The 13,138-nt window shown below is 45.8% G+C and overlaps 1 protein-coding gene across 7 annotated transcripts in view; it reads right to left on the reverse strand.

Annotated features, from left to right (window-relative positions):
* Positions 1-13,138, reverse strand: part of Yeats2 (YEATS domain containing 2) — an 86,115-nt gene that overhangs the window by 14,595 nt on the left and 58,382 nt on the right. For all 7 annotated transcript variants that reach the window (NM_001109057.1, XM_063270713.1, XM_063270710.1 and 4 more), the window contains 7 exons: positions 11,307-11,468; positions 9,840-10,006; positions 9,051-9,209; positions 5,504-5,680; positions 2,786-2,966; positions 1,116-1,244; positions 36-134 (listed from right to left, as the gene is read on the reverse strand). In NM_001109057.1, coding sequence (NP_001102527.1) covers positions 36-134; positions 1,116-1,244; positions 2,786-2,966; positions 5,504-5,680; positions 9,051-9,209; positions 9,840-10,006; positions 11,307-11,468 — 1,074 coding nt within the window. The remainder of the gene's footprint in view (positions 1-35; positions 135-1,115; positions 1,245-2,785; positions 2,967-5,503; positions 5,681-9,050; positions 9,210-9,839; positions 10,007-11,306; positions 11,469-13,138) is intronic.

Genomic DNA, 13,138 nt, shown 5'->3' on the forward strand with positions numbered 1-13,138 from the left:
ACTCTGGAACAAAGGTAGTGTGAGGTCCTACATACCTTTTGCGATTGTTACTGGAGCAGGGCTGGGGGCAGCGGGATTTGGAACACTTATGGGCAGGACGGTAGGTAATTTGCTGGTAGAAAATGACTGAACCACTAAGACACAGAAAGAGGAGAGTATAAGAGTGACAGAAATTAGTATTTATTTTCTTTAATTTAATCTTCGGCAAGTTTATATGTGCACATACTCATAATTCATACACTCCTCCACCTTCCGTTATGCCACCGGCTCCCTGGTCTCCTAAAAGCTGCTCCTACTGCCCTGACTTTTCGTGTTGAGGTTGGACGTCAGCCAGCACTGCACACATGGTTCTGGGTGTGGAGCTATCCACTCACCAGTGGTTAAACCATTAAAGACGACAGCCCCCTTCTCGCAGTGACCATCAATGACAACAGTGGCCCCAGGAGGGGCTGGGCTTGTAAGGCCCTCTCCCATCCACGGCAGAGCGGACAGCCCAGCCCTGTGCAAGCCCTGGGTAGGCGACCGCTGTGGCCACTACATTCCGGAGTGCAATGGCCAGGCTCTGTCCAGAACACAAAGCTGATGACCCCACCCCCACCCTACGGCACTTACACTCCTTCCTGTCTTCCTGGAGAGACAGACATTATTTTTAGTACAAATGACCTAAGTTCCATGTGAGAGCCCATTTTAAATGTACATCAATCTCGGGCCGTGCTGCCGGTCAGTGGCAGGGTAAGTGAGGTGAAGCCTCCCCTGTGGACATGGGGGCAGTCAGTAAACTAAGGAAACAAAAAGGAAATAAACCCCGCTCTCACAATGCTCAAAGTGTTCTTTTGGACATATCTTCAGAAATGGCGGCCAGAACCAGCCACACTGCTCAGGGAGAGGTGCTTACCCCAGGCATCACAACAGCCTGAGTTTGATCCCTGGGACCACTCTGTGGAGGAGAGCTTAACTCACAAGTTGCCCTCTAACCTCGTACGCCTGCATGCACTCACTCATACACATGAAATGAAACGTAAGTGAAATGACAAGCTGTACAAATCGAGAAGACATCGCCGCCGAGGGGGAGGGTTCCCCTGAGACTGAGCTCGTCAGTACAAGGGTGGACGCACCTTTATTCACAGGCATCAGGACAGTCTGCACGCCACCAGAGGTGTTGATACTCAGTGGCTTGAGTTGACTGGGAATTGTCAGGACCGCCTGCTGGGGACTGCACTGACCGGAATGAATTTTTAACAATCCTGGAGTGGGAAGACAGTGAAGGTCAGGCATTTCCTTTGAGATCGTGCCCTCTCTGACACTCAGGTTCTCCCACAAGGAAGTTCCCAGAGCAATCATCCTTTAGTAAATAAAAAGTTGCACGCAGGAGGCAATGGATAATGGAGACTTCATAATAAAACTTTGATATGATATAATAATTTATTTTTCAAGTGTCCTTGTCCTAAAACAAACAAAACAAAAAGCAGGACAGGAAGCTCTGCAAACACAGTGTAACAGAAAGGTACACAGGGAGGCAAAGCAGTAGCTGCTGCTAAGAAACGTCCTTTGTAGTAAGGCAATGACCTGGTATTTGTAGTTTTCAAGTTCCTATTTTTAATGAAAATATTGTATTTTAAGCACTTGAAAAGCAATAAGGACAAAGGTTCTGACTATGTACTAACCAGTGTTCAGTGCCACCCAATGTCCTGTCGATGCCTGCACGTCAGTTGATGTCAATATGCAGGTGAGGGCAGGCACCAGTTAGGTCAGGGCCATGACTGGACGGTAAAAATATAAGGTGGGGACAATGTTTGTATAAGACAGGAGAGAAGGAGAAGGGAGAATCAAGATGGAGACAGAGAAGGATGACCCAGATCCAGAGGTCTTGAACTACCGAGGTAGTTGAGATGGATTTCTATAGGCAAATTTATGTAAGCATAGGTGGGCAATCTATAGGTATCAATAGGTTATAAGTTTACTGTGTGGATGTATTGAGGATTGAGAATTTAACATATAAGTCTGACTGTTGGGCTATAGTTTGTGGAGTCGTGATATTACTGTGTACCTGGGACCAGAAGTTCCTGGCTGGACAGGAGCAGAGGCCGCTGAGGCTAGAAGAGAGCTAGGCTAATGTGGCGTGATGCCACACTGGAATCAGCCGCCTCTGGATAAATTAATGTGAGTTCTATATCGCCCCATGGTGCCAGAACTAACACCAGGGAGCGATTGCCCGGGTCCAAGAGCACCAGGGGACCAGCATGGAGCAGCGACGTGCTGGATCCGGTTGTGCCTATCTTTTTTTTTACCTCAACCATTTTTTTACCTTTATTTACCTCAACCATTTCTTTGTTTTTCCATCATTTCAGTGTCTTTATAAGAGAATGCACACACTGCAGGCCTGGCTCTCTTACCCTCAATGGTGCCCACGCTATAGAAAAAGCTTTTCTTTTGAGTCAGGATATGGGAGGAAGAGAGAAAGGTCATGCCTCAGAAGGCTTGTATCAGTGATGGTGGTGGTACACACCTTTAATCCCAGCACTCAGGAGGCAGCGGCAGAGGCAAGTTTGGGCCAGCCAGGTCCATATAAAGAGTGCCAGGACTGAACAGAACAAGTTAGGGCGGGTTGCTACCAAGCTTGGAGCCTGAGAACCAACTCCTTAGCTGTGGTGCCCACTCCCACACCTCACATCAAGTGTGGTTTAAAAAGCAGCCACGTGGAGATTATTTGTGGATTATTTAATGAACACCTTCTAAGCATATTCTGTCTAATGAGAGAGACGGAGAGGGAGTGCCCAGTACTGACCTGACACTGTGGCTTTCCCAGAGATGGAGCTTGGTGCAGAGACCAGGGACGCGGCAGTGACGGCAGCAGGAGCTGTGGCCTTGCAGGTCGCCATGGTAGCCTGGCTTACACACACTTGTGGCTGCCCAGGAGTTTTGATTATAGAACCAACCGAGGAGGACACAGGGGCTGATCCTTCAGCCTGTTCAACCAGAGCGAAGAAGGGAAGTTAGGAGGAGGATGGCGGCACTGTGACTTTCCTAATGCAGTGGCTCACGCACAGCACACCAGTACACAGCAGGTCTCGCTCGGTCACTGCTACCCATGCAATATCATGTTTACATGTGCAAGCATATGTTCCGTGCACTCATGTGAAGGTGTGACGACAACGTGTAGGGTCAGCTCACCCTTCCTGCCATGTGGGTATTGAGAATTAAACTCAGTCGCCAGGCTGGGTGGCGAACAGCTGCGTGACCATGACATACAATGTCAAAAAAATTAGCTTCTTTAAACGTTTTTTAAATTTATTTTATTTATATGTATATGCATGTGTACATGTGTGTCAGCTTTGTGCAGCTGCCTGCAGAAGTCAAGGGAGAGCAGCAGATCTCCTCGGGCTACACCTACCAGTGGCCGTGAGCAGCCTTGCTGCTGGGAACTGAACTCAGGTCACCTAGAAGAGCAGCAAGTACTCAACCACTGAGCCATCTTTTCAGGCCCTAGAAGGATGGTTTCTTGGTCCTAAGGATGTAGCTCTGTTGGTGAAGCCCTGGTTCTGACTGCCAATGTGGCATAGACTGTGTTTGGCACATACTTATAACCTCACGTTCACACACACATAGGATGGTTTCTAATTCAGTAATTCCTGCATTTTATATTTCACAGGCCAGAAACATTAGCTCTGCAGTTAGTTAGTAATGGAAAATGTTTACTGAATACACCTTTTTAATGAAAAACTTACTATCAGTGTTCAAGTGTGGATGCGTGCAAGCACGTGGGGACAGAGACAAGCCGTGTCATCTCTTTTCCTGGGAATCCAACTCAGGCTTCCGGCCTTGGCCACCAATGGCCTCTGCGGCTGAGCCCTCTTGCCAGGATTACATCATTTTATGAAAAGCTATCCAATACTAAACCACGGGGTGTGTAATCAGATTATATCAGTAGAATAAAAAGGGCTTTATTAAAACACTGTGCAAGAAGGTGACAGTACCACAAAAGGCTTCGACTAGAAGTGTACACTGCAGGGCAGCAGACCAAGTCACACAGGGCTCAGGGTTCAGCAGCACAACCATCAGGCAAGATAAGCTGCTGCCAAAGGCTCCTTGGAGAGAAAGTTTAAGGGGAAAACAAAGTTTTCCAACAAATGATGTTGGATCAGCTAGGTATCTACACGTAAGAAGTGAAGCTTGGTTCTAACCTGATATGGAGAGCTACAGACTACTCAAGACAGAGCAAGTGAGAGAGAAGAGCCTTGGATGAGCAACGGCTTCTTAGATATCAAATGAGCAATGCAAACAAAGCAGGACCAGCCATGCTGGCTCACGGCTTCAGTCCCAGCACTTGGGAGGCAGAGGCAGGCAGATCTCTGTGAGTTCATGGCCAGCCTGGTCTACACAGTAATTTTCAGGGTAGCCAAGAGAGAACCCATCTCAAAAATCCAAAAACAAACAAACAAATAAACAGAACCCCAAAAGACAAAAAGAAAAAGAGAAAAACAAAACTGGTAAGTAGGACTTCATTAAAATAAACACTACTTGTCGTTCACGGGATGCTGTCAAAGAGATGTGAAATCCTGAGATGGCTTGGAGGATAAAGGTGCTTGCCACACAAGCCTGGTAACCTGAGTTCAAGTCCACGCAGAGAACCCACCTCTGCTCTCTACAGCAGGATGCACACATCCACACTTCATACACACACGGGAGTGAGGACGTATAACCCTTCTAACCGGCTGATGGGAATGCGGAATGGCACATTGACATTGTCAGTTCCTCAAAATAGTAAGAGCTCCTGTACGAGCCAGCCATTCTACTCCTAGCTCTGGAAACAAGAAAATGTATATATACATGTCTATAGCAGCATGCCTAACAGTCAAAAAACAGGAAATACAGATTCCATTAGGTGACAGGCAAAAAACCTCATAAATGTAAGTATTATTCAGATACAACAAAGTGGAGAACTGATGTTAGAACATAAGTAAATCCTGAAAATGTGGTGGAGGTGTGTGGAGGTGCGTGCCTGCGACTCCAGCACTCGGGCAGAGGCAAAGGCTAACCTGAGCTACAGAGTGAGACTATCAAAACAAAGCTCACACTAAGCAGAAGTAGCCAGACATAAATGGCCACGTGTATTCCTACATTTATATAAAATTCTCCAAACAGAAAAATCTTCATAGAAAGACTTGGGCAGTCAAGATGGCTCATGAGTAACAATCAGTTTGATGCCTTGAGTGGAGGGAGAGAACCACCTCGTGCAAGCAGCCTCTGATCTCTACACCCACCCACACCTACCTAAAACAAAACAAAAAGGTAGAAAAAGAAGGTGAGTGTTTTGCACAGGGTAGGGCTGGAAGCAAGGGGATTGGAAAGGAGCTGCTGACTGGTACGGGATCTCTTTTGGGGACAATGAAAATGAACCAGATAATCACCAAACTACATATTGAAAATAGACCACTTCGTGCTATGTGAATTCTATGCTTCAGTTTTACAAAGGCCTCACGCCTTCCCTCTGCTCTCCTCTCACCTGGTGTACAGCACCGTTCGCTGAGAAAGCCACGGCAGGGGAGGGGGCAGCTGTGATCACGCCCCCTGCCACTCGCAGCATCGTGGTCCCCGGCTTGGCGAGCTGTGGCGCCGCTGGCACAGACTTGAGGGTGTTGTCAGGTAACTTCAGCAGCGATGCCTGCCCCGCAGTGGCTGCCTGCAGCAATCAAAAGGTTGAAGGACAACACTGCACAGCTTGCTCTCTACGGCGTTTGAGCGTATTTAAGAGTCTCGCCAATGAGGACTGTGATGTCTGTATGAACCTTTCCAACAAGTTGAATTCTACAACCTCTGAGGTTCCCTTACAGTAAAATGGAGCAAATAAATGACTGCATTACTATATGTAATTAGTATTTTCAAAGATATCAGCCCCTTTGTTTTTAAAATAACTGCATCAAAGTTTTCTTAAGTACCATGGAGTATTTCTGCAGTTTATTTTTATGTGTGGTGTGATGTATGTGCATGTATGTGTGCAGGTGCACATGAATGTACATATATGGAGGCCAAAGGAGGACCTCAAGTGTTTTGCTCTATTAGTCTCTGCCTTTTTCCCTGCAGACAGGATAGGCTAATGGCCAGCTCTCAGTGATCCTCGTGCCTGCCCCAGGAGCACTAGGGTTATGTGTACGAGGTCACACTAAATGTAATAATTACCATTGTTTTGGGTCGGGGCGGCAGTGCGTATGCCGTGGTCTGTGGAGTGGCTCTTCCCACCTGCCTTTCTGTGGACCACAGGGACTGACAGGTAGGTTGCTGTTCTAAGTACTTCTCTCTACTTGTTTACATGGCTGCTGGGAACTTGAACTCGGGTCCTCGCTTAGGTGGTCTTACCCATCTCCCCAGAAAGTCAGTCAGTCAGTCAGTCTGTCTGTCTGTCTGTCTATCTATCTATCTATCTATCTATCTATCTATCTATCTATCTATCTATCTATCTATCTATCTATCTATCTATCGGAAATACACAGGAATTTCTTCTCTGTATACAGCCTTGGCTGGCTTCAAATTCACAAAGACCTGCCTGCCTGCATTTCCTCATCTGGCCCCCTAACTCCTTACTTGAAAGTGGGACAGAAAATAAGGCATGCCATTGCAATAAAACTTCCTTTTTTGGAGAAAACGTATCTTTATGTATCCAGGTTAGTCTTGAGCTCACAATCCTCTTGCCTTAACCTCCTGTAGTGCTAGCATTACAGCATTAGCATGCCGAGCTCACTTACTCAGTAACTACTACTACTATTAATATTGTTATTAATTGGTTTGATGCTGAGAATTAAACTCAGGGCCTCAGGTAAATGAGGCAAGAACTCGACCACTGTGCCATACATCACCTCAGTCCCCCAAACTCTGTACAGTGTTTATCCAGCTGATCAGCTGAGTTCTCGGACATCTTTAACAAGCTCCCCTCAAACTGGGCTTGGAAGCACATTCCTTTAATCCCAATACCAGGAGGCAGAGGCAGGAGGATCTCTATAACTCAAGTTCAGCCTATCTCAAAAAAGGAGAAAAAAAGTTTTCCCTTCTATAATTCTAAGCTCCCTTTATTTTATTGAAGATTTGTTTATTTTTATTTTTTATGTCTGAGTGCTCTGCCTGCCGGGATTTATGTGTACCACATGCATATAGCGCCACAGAAGTCAGAAGAGGGCACTTGATCCCCTGAATTGGGGTCAGTGATCTATCAGTTGTGAGCTGTCACCTGAGTGCTGGGAACAAAATTCAAGGTCCTCCGGAACAGCCAGAGCTCTTAACACTGAGCCAGCTCTCCAGCCCCTTTAGGTTCCCTTTATGTGGAACGACTGGCCTTTATGTGGACAACTGGTCTTTATGTGGAACGACTGCTCTTTATGTGGACAACTGCTCTCTATATGGAACGACTCGTCTTTGTGCCTTATATATTTCTGCCACCATACAGTTTGATGAATATTCATGCCATTCAATATTCATTATGGATCTTTGCTTTGATTCATAAAACTTTGTTTTATAACGTGGTCAATCTGTCAACATGATGGGATAGCATCCCATGGGCTGGGACCCAGGCTGCATACAAAGGAGGAAGTGGTCTGAATACCAGCATTTACTCATCTCTCTGCTCCCTGACTTGGGAGGCAACAAGACCAGCTGCCTCCTGTTCTGGCTGCCATGATGTCCTACCAAGGTGGACTGTACTCAGAACTCTGACCTAAAATAAACCCTTTCCTCCTTCCCCCTCCCTCACGCTGTGTCTGTTGGCCATTTTGTCGGCAATGAAAAAGTACACAGTTGAGAATAATGAACTAAACACAGCCTACCATATTCTTCCCAGTACAAAATAATAATAATAATAATAATAATAATAATAATAATAATAATAATAATAATAGAAAAATAGTCAACTGACTGTGCTCAAAAGCTGGTTGATGATCCCAACAGTGGATAAGTAATTATAAAAAAGAAAAAAATGAACCCCAAAATATCAAGAAACAACTGGAATGGCCTTTTATTTAGTAAATAAATTAAAATTGTAGTTAAGCAAACTAGACAGAAAATAACCACTGATCAATGTCTCCTGAGAAATGCTAAACAAACTCCATTAAACTAAGCCCCACGAATATACTAATAAAAGATAAGATAGGAAAGGCAAGTGTGGCTTGCTCCAGAAATTACACAAATGATCACTAAATAACAATGTGACAAATCTAAAAAGTCTTATGATGAGCACAAAGGACAGAAAACGTGTCTGACAAAACAAGGACCCAGGGAGGCTCCAGTGCCCATGCTCTGGGAACGGCTCCGCCATACTGCTCTCCTCCTCTACCTCTTGTCACTGACGATCTTCCCATGGAAGACACTGGAATCCTGCACCGTCAGACTGTGTCACGTTGCGGCTGAAATAATCTATTTCACGACTCGGTCTCTCACATGAAATCCTTTCGTAGAAATGCCAGAGCTAAGAGTTGAGCAATCTGCCTTCCATGGAAGCGAACGGCCATCCTCTCTTACAAGTGTGGCCCTTGTAGCTGGCTATGCTCCCACTTTGGTCTCTACCATAAAAATTACACTCTATCATTTATACAAGGTTATCCACTCACGTATCTGAATAACCTCTGCCCTTATTTTCTCTCATTCTGATTATACGTTCCTAAACCTGAAGCTTGTTCTAATTTTCTGAGCTACTTTGTTTAGTTTCTCGTGTAACTTTAGCTTCATTTGGATTTTCTAAAGTTTGCATAAAGAAAAACAGATTAAATGGCATAATTACCACGGAACGGAACGTTAACTGGAACAGAGGCTCACCTTGACTCTGTTGCTTCCTCATGGATCCTGTCTTGGCTAACTTCAGAGGGAGAGAATTTACCTAGCCCTGCAGTGACTTGAGGTATCAAGGTGGGCTGGTACCAGTGGGGACTTCAACCCTCTTAGAGATGAAGTGGAGGGTAGGGTCGGGGGAGAGGCCATCTGAGGGGAACTAGGAGTGGGGGCTGCGATCACGATGTAAAGTGAGTAAATTACCATGTGTTAGTTAGGCATGCAGAAGGGTGTGAATTCACCTGTGTAAACAGAGTGGTTTTCTGTCCAGAGATAACTTTCAGCGTCTGCTGTCCCGGTGCAGACGATGTGCTGACTCCCAGTGTTCCTTGAACAACTGAAGCTGTCGTCAGCTGTTTTCCAGGTGTTTGGGGTGATGGTTGGCCAACTAAAAATGTACCCTAAGTGGGAGAAAAAGAATTCAGTAAAATCCATTAAACTCTGACCGCCTCCAGCTACAGGCTGTAACGTCTCAGCTGCGTTCTAGAACTCAGTGTCTTCAGGAAGCTGGCCCTACTCGACTGGATCACAGTTACAGAACACGTTTAAAAACAGCAACTGGGCTTACTCCTACCCTCCTTGATGAGAATGTCTGGACCACGTCTGAATACAGTGGTGGAGAGGGATAAAGACTTCAGCAACAAAGGAAAAGAAGCTTTTCCTCACTGAACTAACCAGAATACCACAGCCTGATGCTGCCTCTGGCTTCACTTTCCTAACAGCAGAGTTCAACTGTACATTAGTACTGTTTGCTACAGTGGGTAGGGTGAGGGGAAGCGATCAGCATAGCAGACTCTTTCTTTGGGGCAGAAAGATGTAGGGCTCAAATCCAAAGTCTACCGTTAGCTTACCAGGAATGTCTTACATCAATTATTTTAATCTTTCTGAATCTATCTTTTTACCTCTCAAAACAAGTTCAAAATAATACAAATCTATAGCATGGCTAAAGTGGTAAAGGGAAATCAACTCTAATTAAAGGTACTTATCAGGTAGTTAAATAATTTACAAGATCAGGCATAGGCCTCCCAGACCTGGGGGGTTTGCTTGAGGATGTAGGATGTGTAAGTCAGGTGCTGGGGCCCCCCTCCTGGGCCAGAGGTACTCGGGGCTCCTCCTGCTCCTCCACCACCACCACCGCCTCCCCCTGCACCACAGCTGCCGCCACTGCCACCAGCAGCCGCCGAGCCAGACTGGAGGTCTGCAAACAAAATGGGTGACAGGCACATCACAGGAAGCAGCACAACAGAGAAAACAGAGGGGCATAGACGCTTCGCCCACACTACGGGTCCTCCATATCATGCTTGCCTATGATGAGTGAGGAAAGCTCCCCAGAGTTTAAAGACTGAGGCTGACTCTGTTTATACCCTCAGCCTGTATAGACTGGAATTCAAAACATTTCGGATACTAAAGTTAACACTCGAAGTTCCAGATTACGGAGCACATTAGTGTACTTGATAAAGTCTCTATAGACATTCCAAACTCTATAGAACTGCAATCAAAGCCCGGCCCCGAGCATTCTGGGTAAGAGGACACTTGACATGCACTGAAGAGACCGGCAGCTGACTACACCTCCACTCGGACTACAATGAAGACTTTAATTTTTGACAGCATTGTGACCTAAGATGAAAATCTGATGCTAATATTTTCTAGACAAGGTTTTTTAAGTCAAATTAGCCATCTCTAGCTCCAAGTTCCCAATTCTTTTTCACTTCAAAGCCCTTTTTCCTTTTCTTTCTGTGATGCTGAGCTCCCTGGACATTCGACAATCTCCCCACTTTGACTACAGCGAGCACCTTCAACAGCCTCTGACCCGAGCACAGTGGAGGCCAGAGGTGCCATCTGCTCTCACATGGCGATGGAGGCCAGCCCTTCCTGACTAAGCTTCCTGACACTGTACTTGGGTGAGTGGAGGCCAGTGTAAGTGGTGACAACCCACCATGGAAATGGCAAGTGTCTTAACAATGCACTGGGCAAGGATCCTCACGTCCCCATCTAAGCACCGCCACACCCGACAAGACAGTCTGTCAATAGCCAGGGGACGTCATTTCTGTCATTTCTAGTGAGCCTGGCTCCTACAGCGACATGCTTCAATTCAGAGGGAAATCCTTATTTTCAACACCCACACTGTCAAAGCAAAAGCTTCATGTAACTAAATAAAGTACATGGTGCCCTCGAGGCTTTAAGACTTAGACTGAGCCTAGAATCCCCATTCCAACTCCCAACCTAGTGATACAACCAAAAACTAGTCAGAGGCAAGTGGTTCCCACCCCAGCACATCTGCCTCAGAAGAAACAACCCAGACCCTGCAAGCAGATGGACCCTTCCCAGAAAACCCCAAATAACAGTGCTACTCCCTAAGGCTATGATCATTTGAACCACTTTCTAGTTACAATATGCATAAAATCCACTTGGGCAAACTCTTCCACTGGACCGCCCTCATCTGGACAAGACGGACCCACGCAGAGACCCGGGGACTGAGCGGTGAATGATGCACTAACTGGCGTTGTTGGTGGCTCGCAGGATGGCTCCCTGAGGAATCAGCAGCAGCTTCCCTTTCCCTGAGGGGTTCTTGCTGTTCGTGGTGAGGTACAGCTTAGTGCCCGGGGGCAGGTTTGCCAAGTTGGCCAAATTAGTGGCTGGGAGTTGCAAGGTCGCCATTACTAAAAGGACAGAGGGGTAGAAAAACAAGAAGATAATCAACCATGGATAACATTCTAAAATTAAACATGGAGCAGTAACATAGCTACTTAACAGAGAGTAAAAACTTATTCATTTCCTAGATGTCTTAAACTAAATAATTTATATCCTAGAAAAACCTTCCATAAATTTATGCTGTATATAAACAGGCTGAGCCCATATTTGAAATTTTGCATGGCAATGAGCCTACTTCCCCAGTCCAAACTATTTCTCCTTCTCCCCCACTCCTCCTTTTAGGAGGGTGGGTGGGGTGGGACAGGGTTTCTCTGTGTAGTCCTAGACTGAGCTCTAAACCAGGCTGGCCTCTAACGCAGAGATCCGCCTGCCTCTGCTTCTGAGTGCTGGGATTAAAGGTGTGGCCACCACTGCTGGGCATTTCTTTTTTTTGCCTCCTCCCCTGCTTTGAAAGGAGAAGGTCTCCAGCTGGAGAGATGGCTCGGTCCTGGCTCATAATTATCAAGAATGAGATCTGGTGACCCTTCTGGCCTGCAGGCAGAATGCTATACACATAATAAGTAAATAAATCTTTAAAAAAGGGGGGGAGGGGGTTGCTCATTACAGAGGCCAAGGTGGATTAAAACTCATGACTCTCCCACATATTGGAGTTATAAGTATGAGCCACCAAGCCCTTATGCATGCATATATTTTAAAGACTTATTTTAGCGGGGCTGGAGAGATGGCTTAGTGGTTAAGAGCACTGACTGCTCTTCCAGAGGTTCTGGGTTCAATTCTCGGCAAGCACATGTGGCTCACAACTGTCAGTAATGGGATCTGATGCCCTCTTCTGGTGTGTTTGAAGACAGCGACAGTGTATTCACATACATGAAAAAAATAAATCTTAAAAAAAAAAGACTGACTGACTTACTTTAGGGGCTGGAGAGATGCATAGGTAGTTAAGAACCCTGACTGCTTTTCATGATGGCCTGAGTTCTATTCCCAGTACCCAAACAGTGGCTCATAACCATCTCTAACTTCTGGTCCAAGAAATCTGACTCCCTCTTCTGGCCTCTCTGAATACTTCACGCACACGGTACACAGGCACTTACATAGGCAAAATGCCCATACACATAAAATAAAAATAATCCCCCAATTGTCTTTTAACAGAGAACAACAGGGTTACAGGAGAGATTTCTATTCGAGTAGATGAAGCCCTTCTCACTGTCACCATGGTGCTGTGCATGGCTCTATGTGAATAGTAGAGGAGCCAGCAGGGAGCAAGTAACCATCTGAGCCAGCAGAAACAGGCAGAGGGGTGCTTTGTGGCCATTACGGAGCAAATACTGAAGCTAACTTCTAGGTGCTGTGGCAATAGAAGGAAAACAAGGTTTCCTTACTGACTGTTCAAAGGGTTTTTTTTTTTAATGATTAATTATTTATTTGTGCATTTGTAAGTGGGTATGTGTGGACACATGTGCATATGTAGGCAGGTACCGACACAGCCAAAAGAGAGTGATGGATTCCATGGGGTAAAAGTTGTAGTCACCCAGATTCCGAGCTAGAACTGAACTCTGAAAAAGAAGTAAGCACCTTTAGGTCTGACATCCACAGTACATACAAGAACAAAGCTTAAACTACATATGCCTATCTACAAGTATCCCAGGAGAATGACGTGGCATTACCATTTACGTCACTT

This window comes from Rattus norvegicus, chromosome 11, assembly GCF_036323735.1.
Source record: "Rattus norvegicus strain BN/NHsdMcwi chromosome 11, GRCr8, whole genome shotgun sequence".
NCBI lineage: Eukaryota > Metazoa > Chordata > Mammalia > Rodentia > Muridae > Rattus > Rattus norvegicus.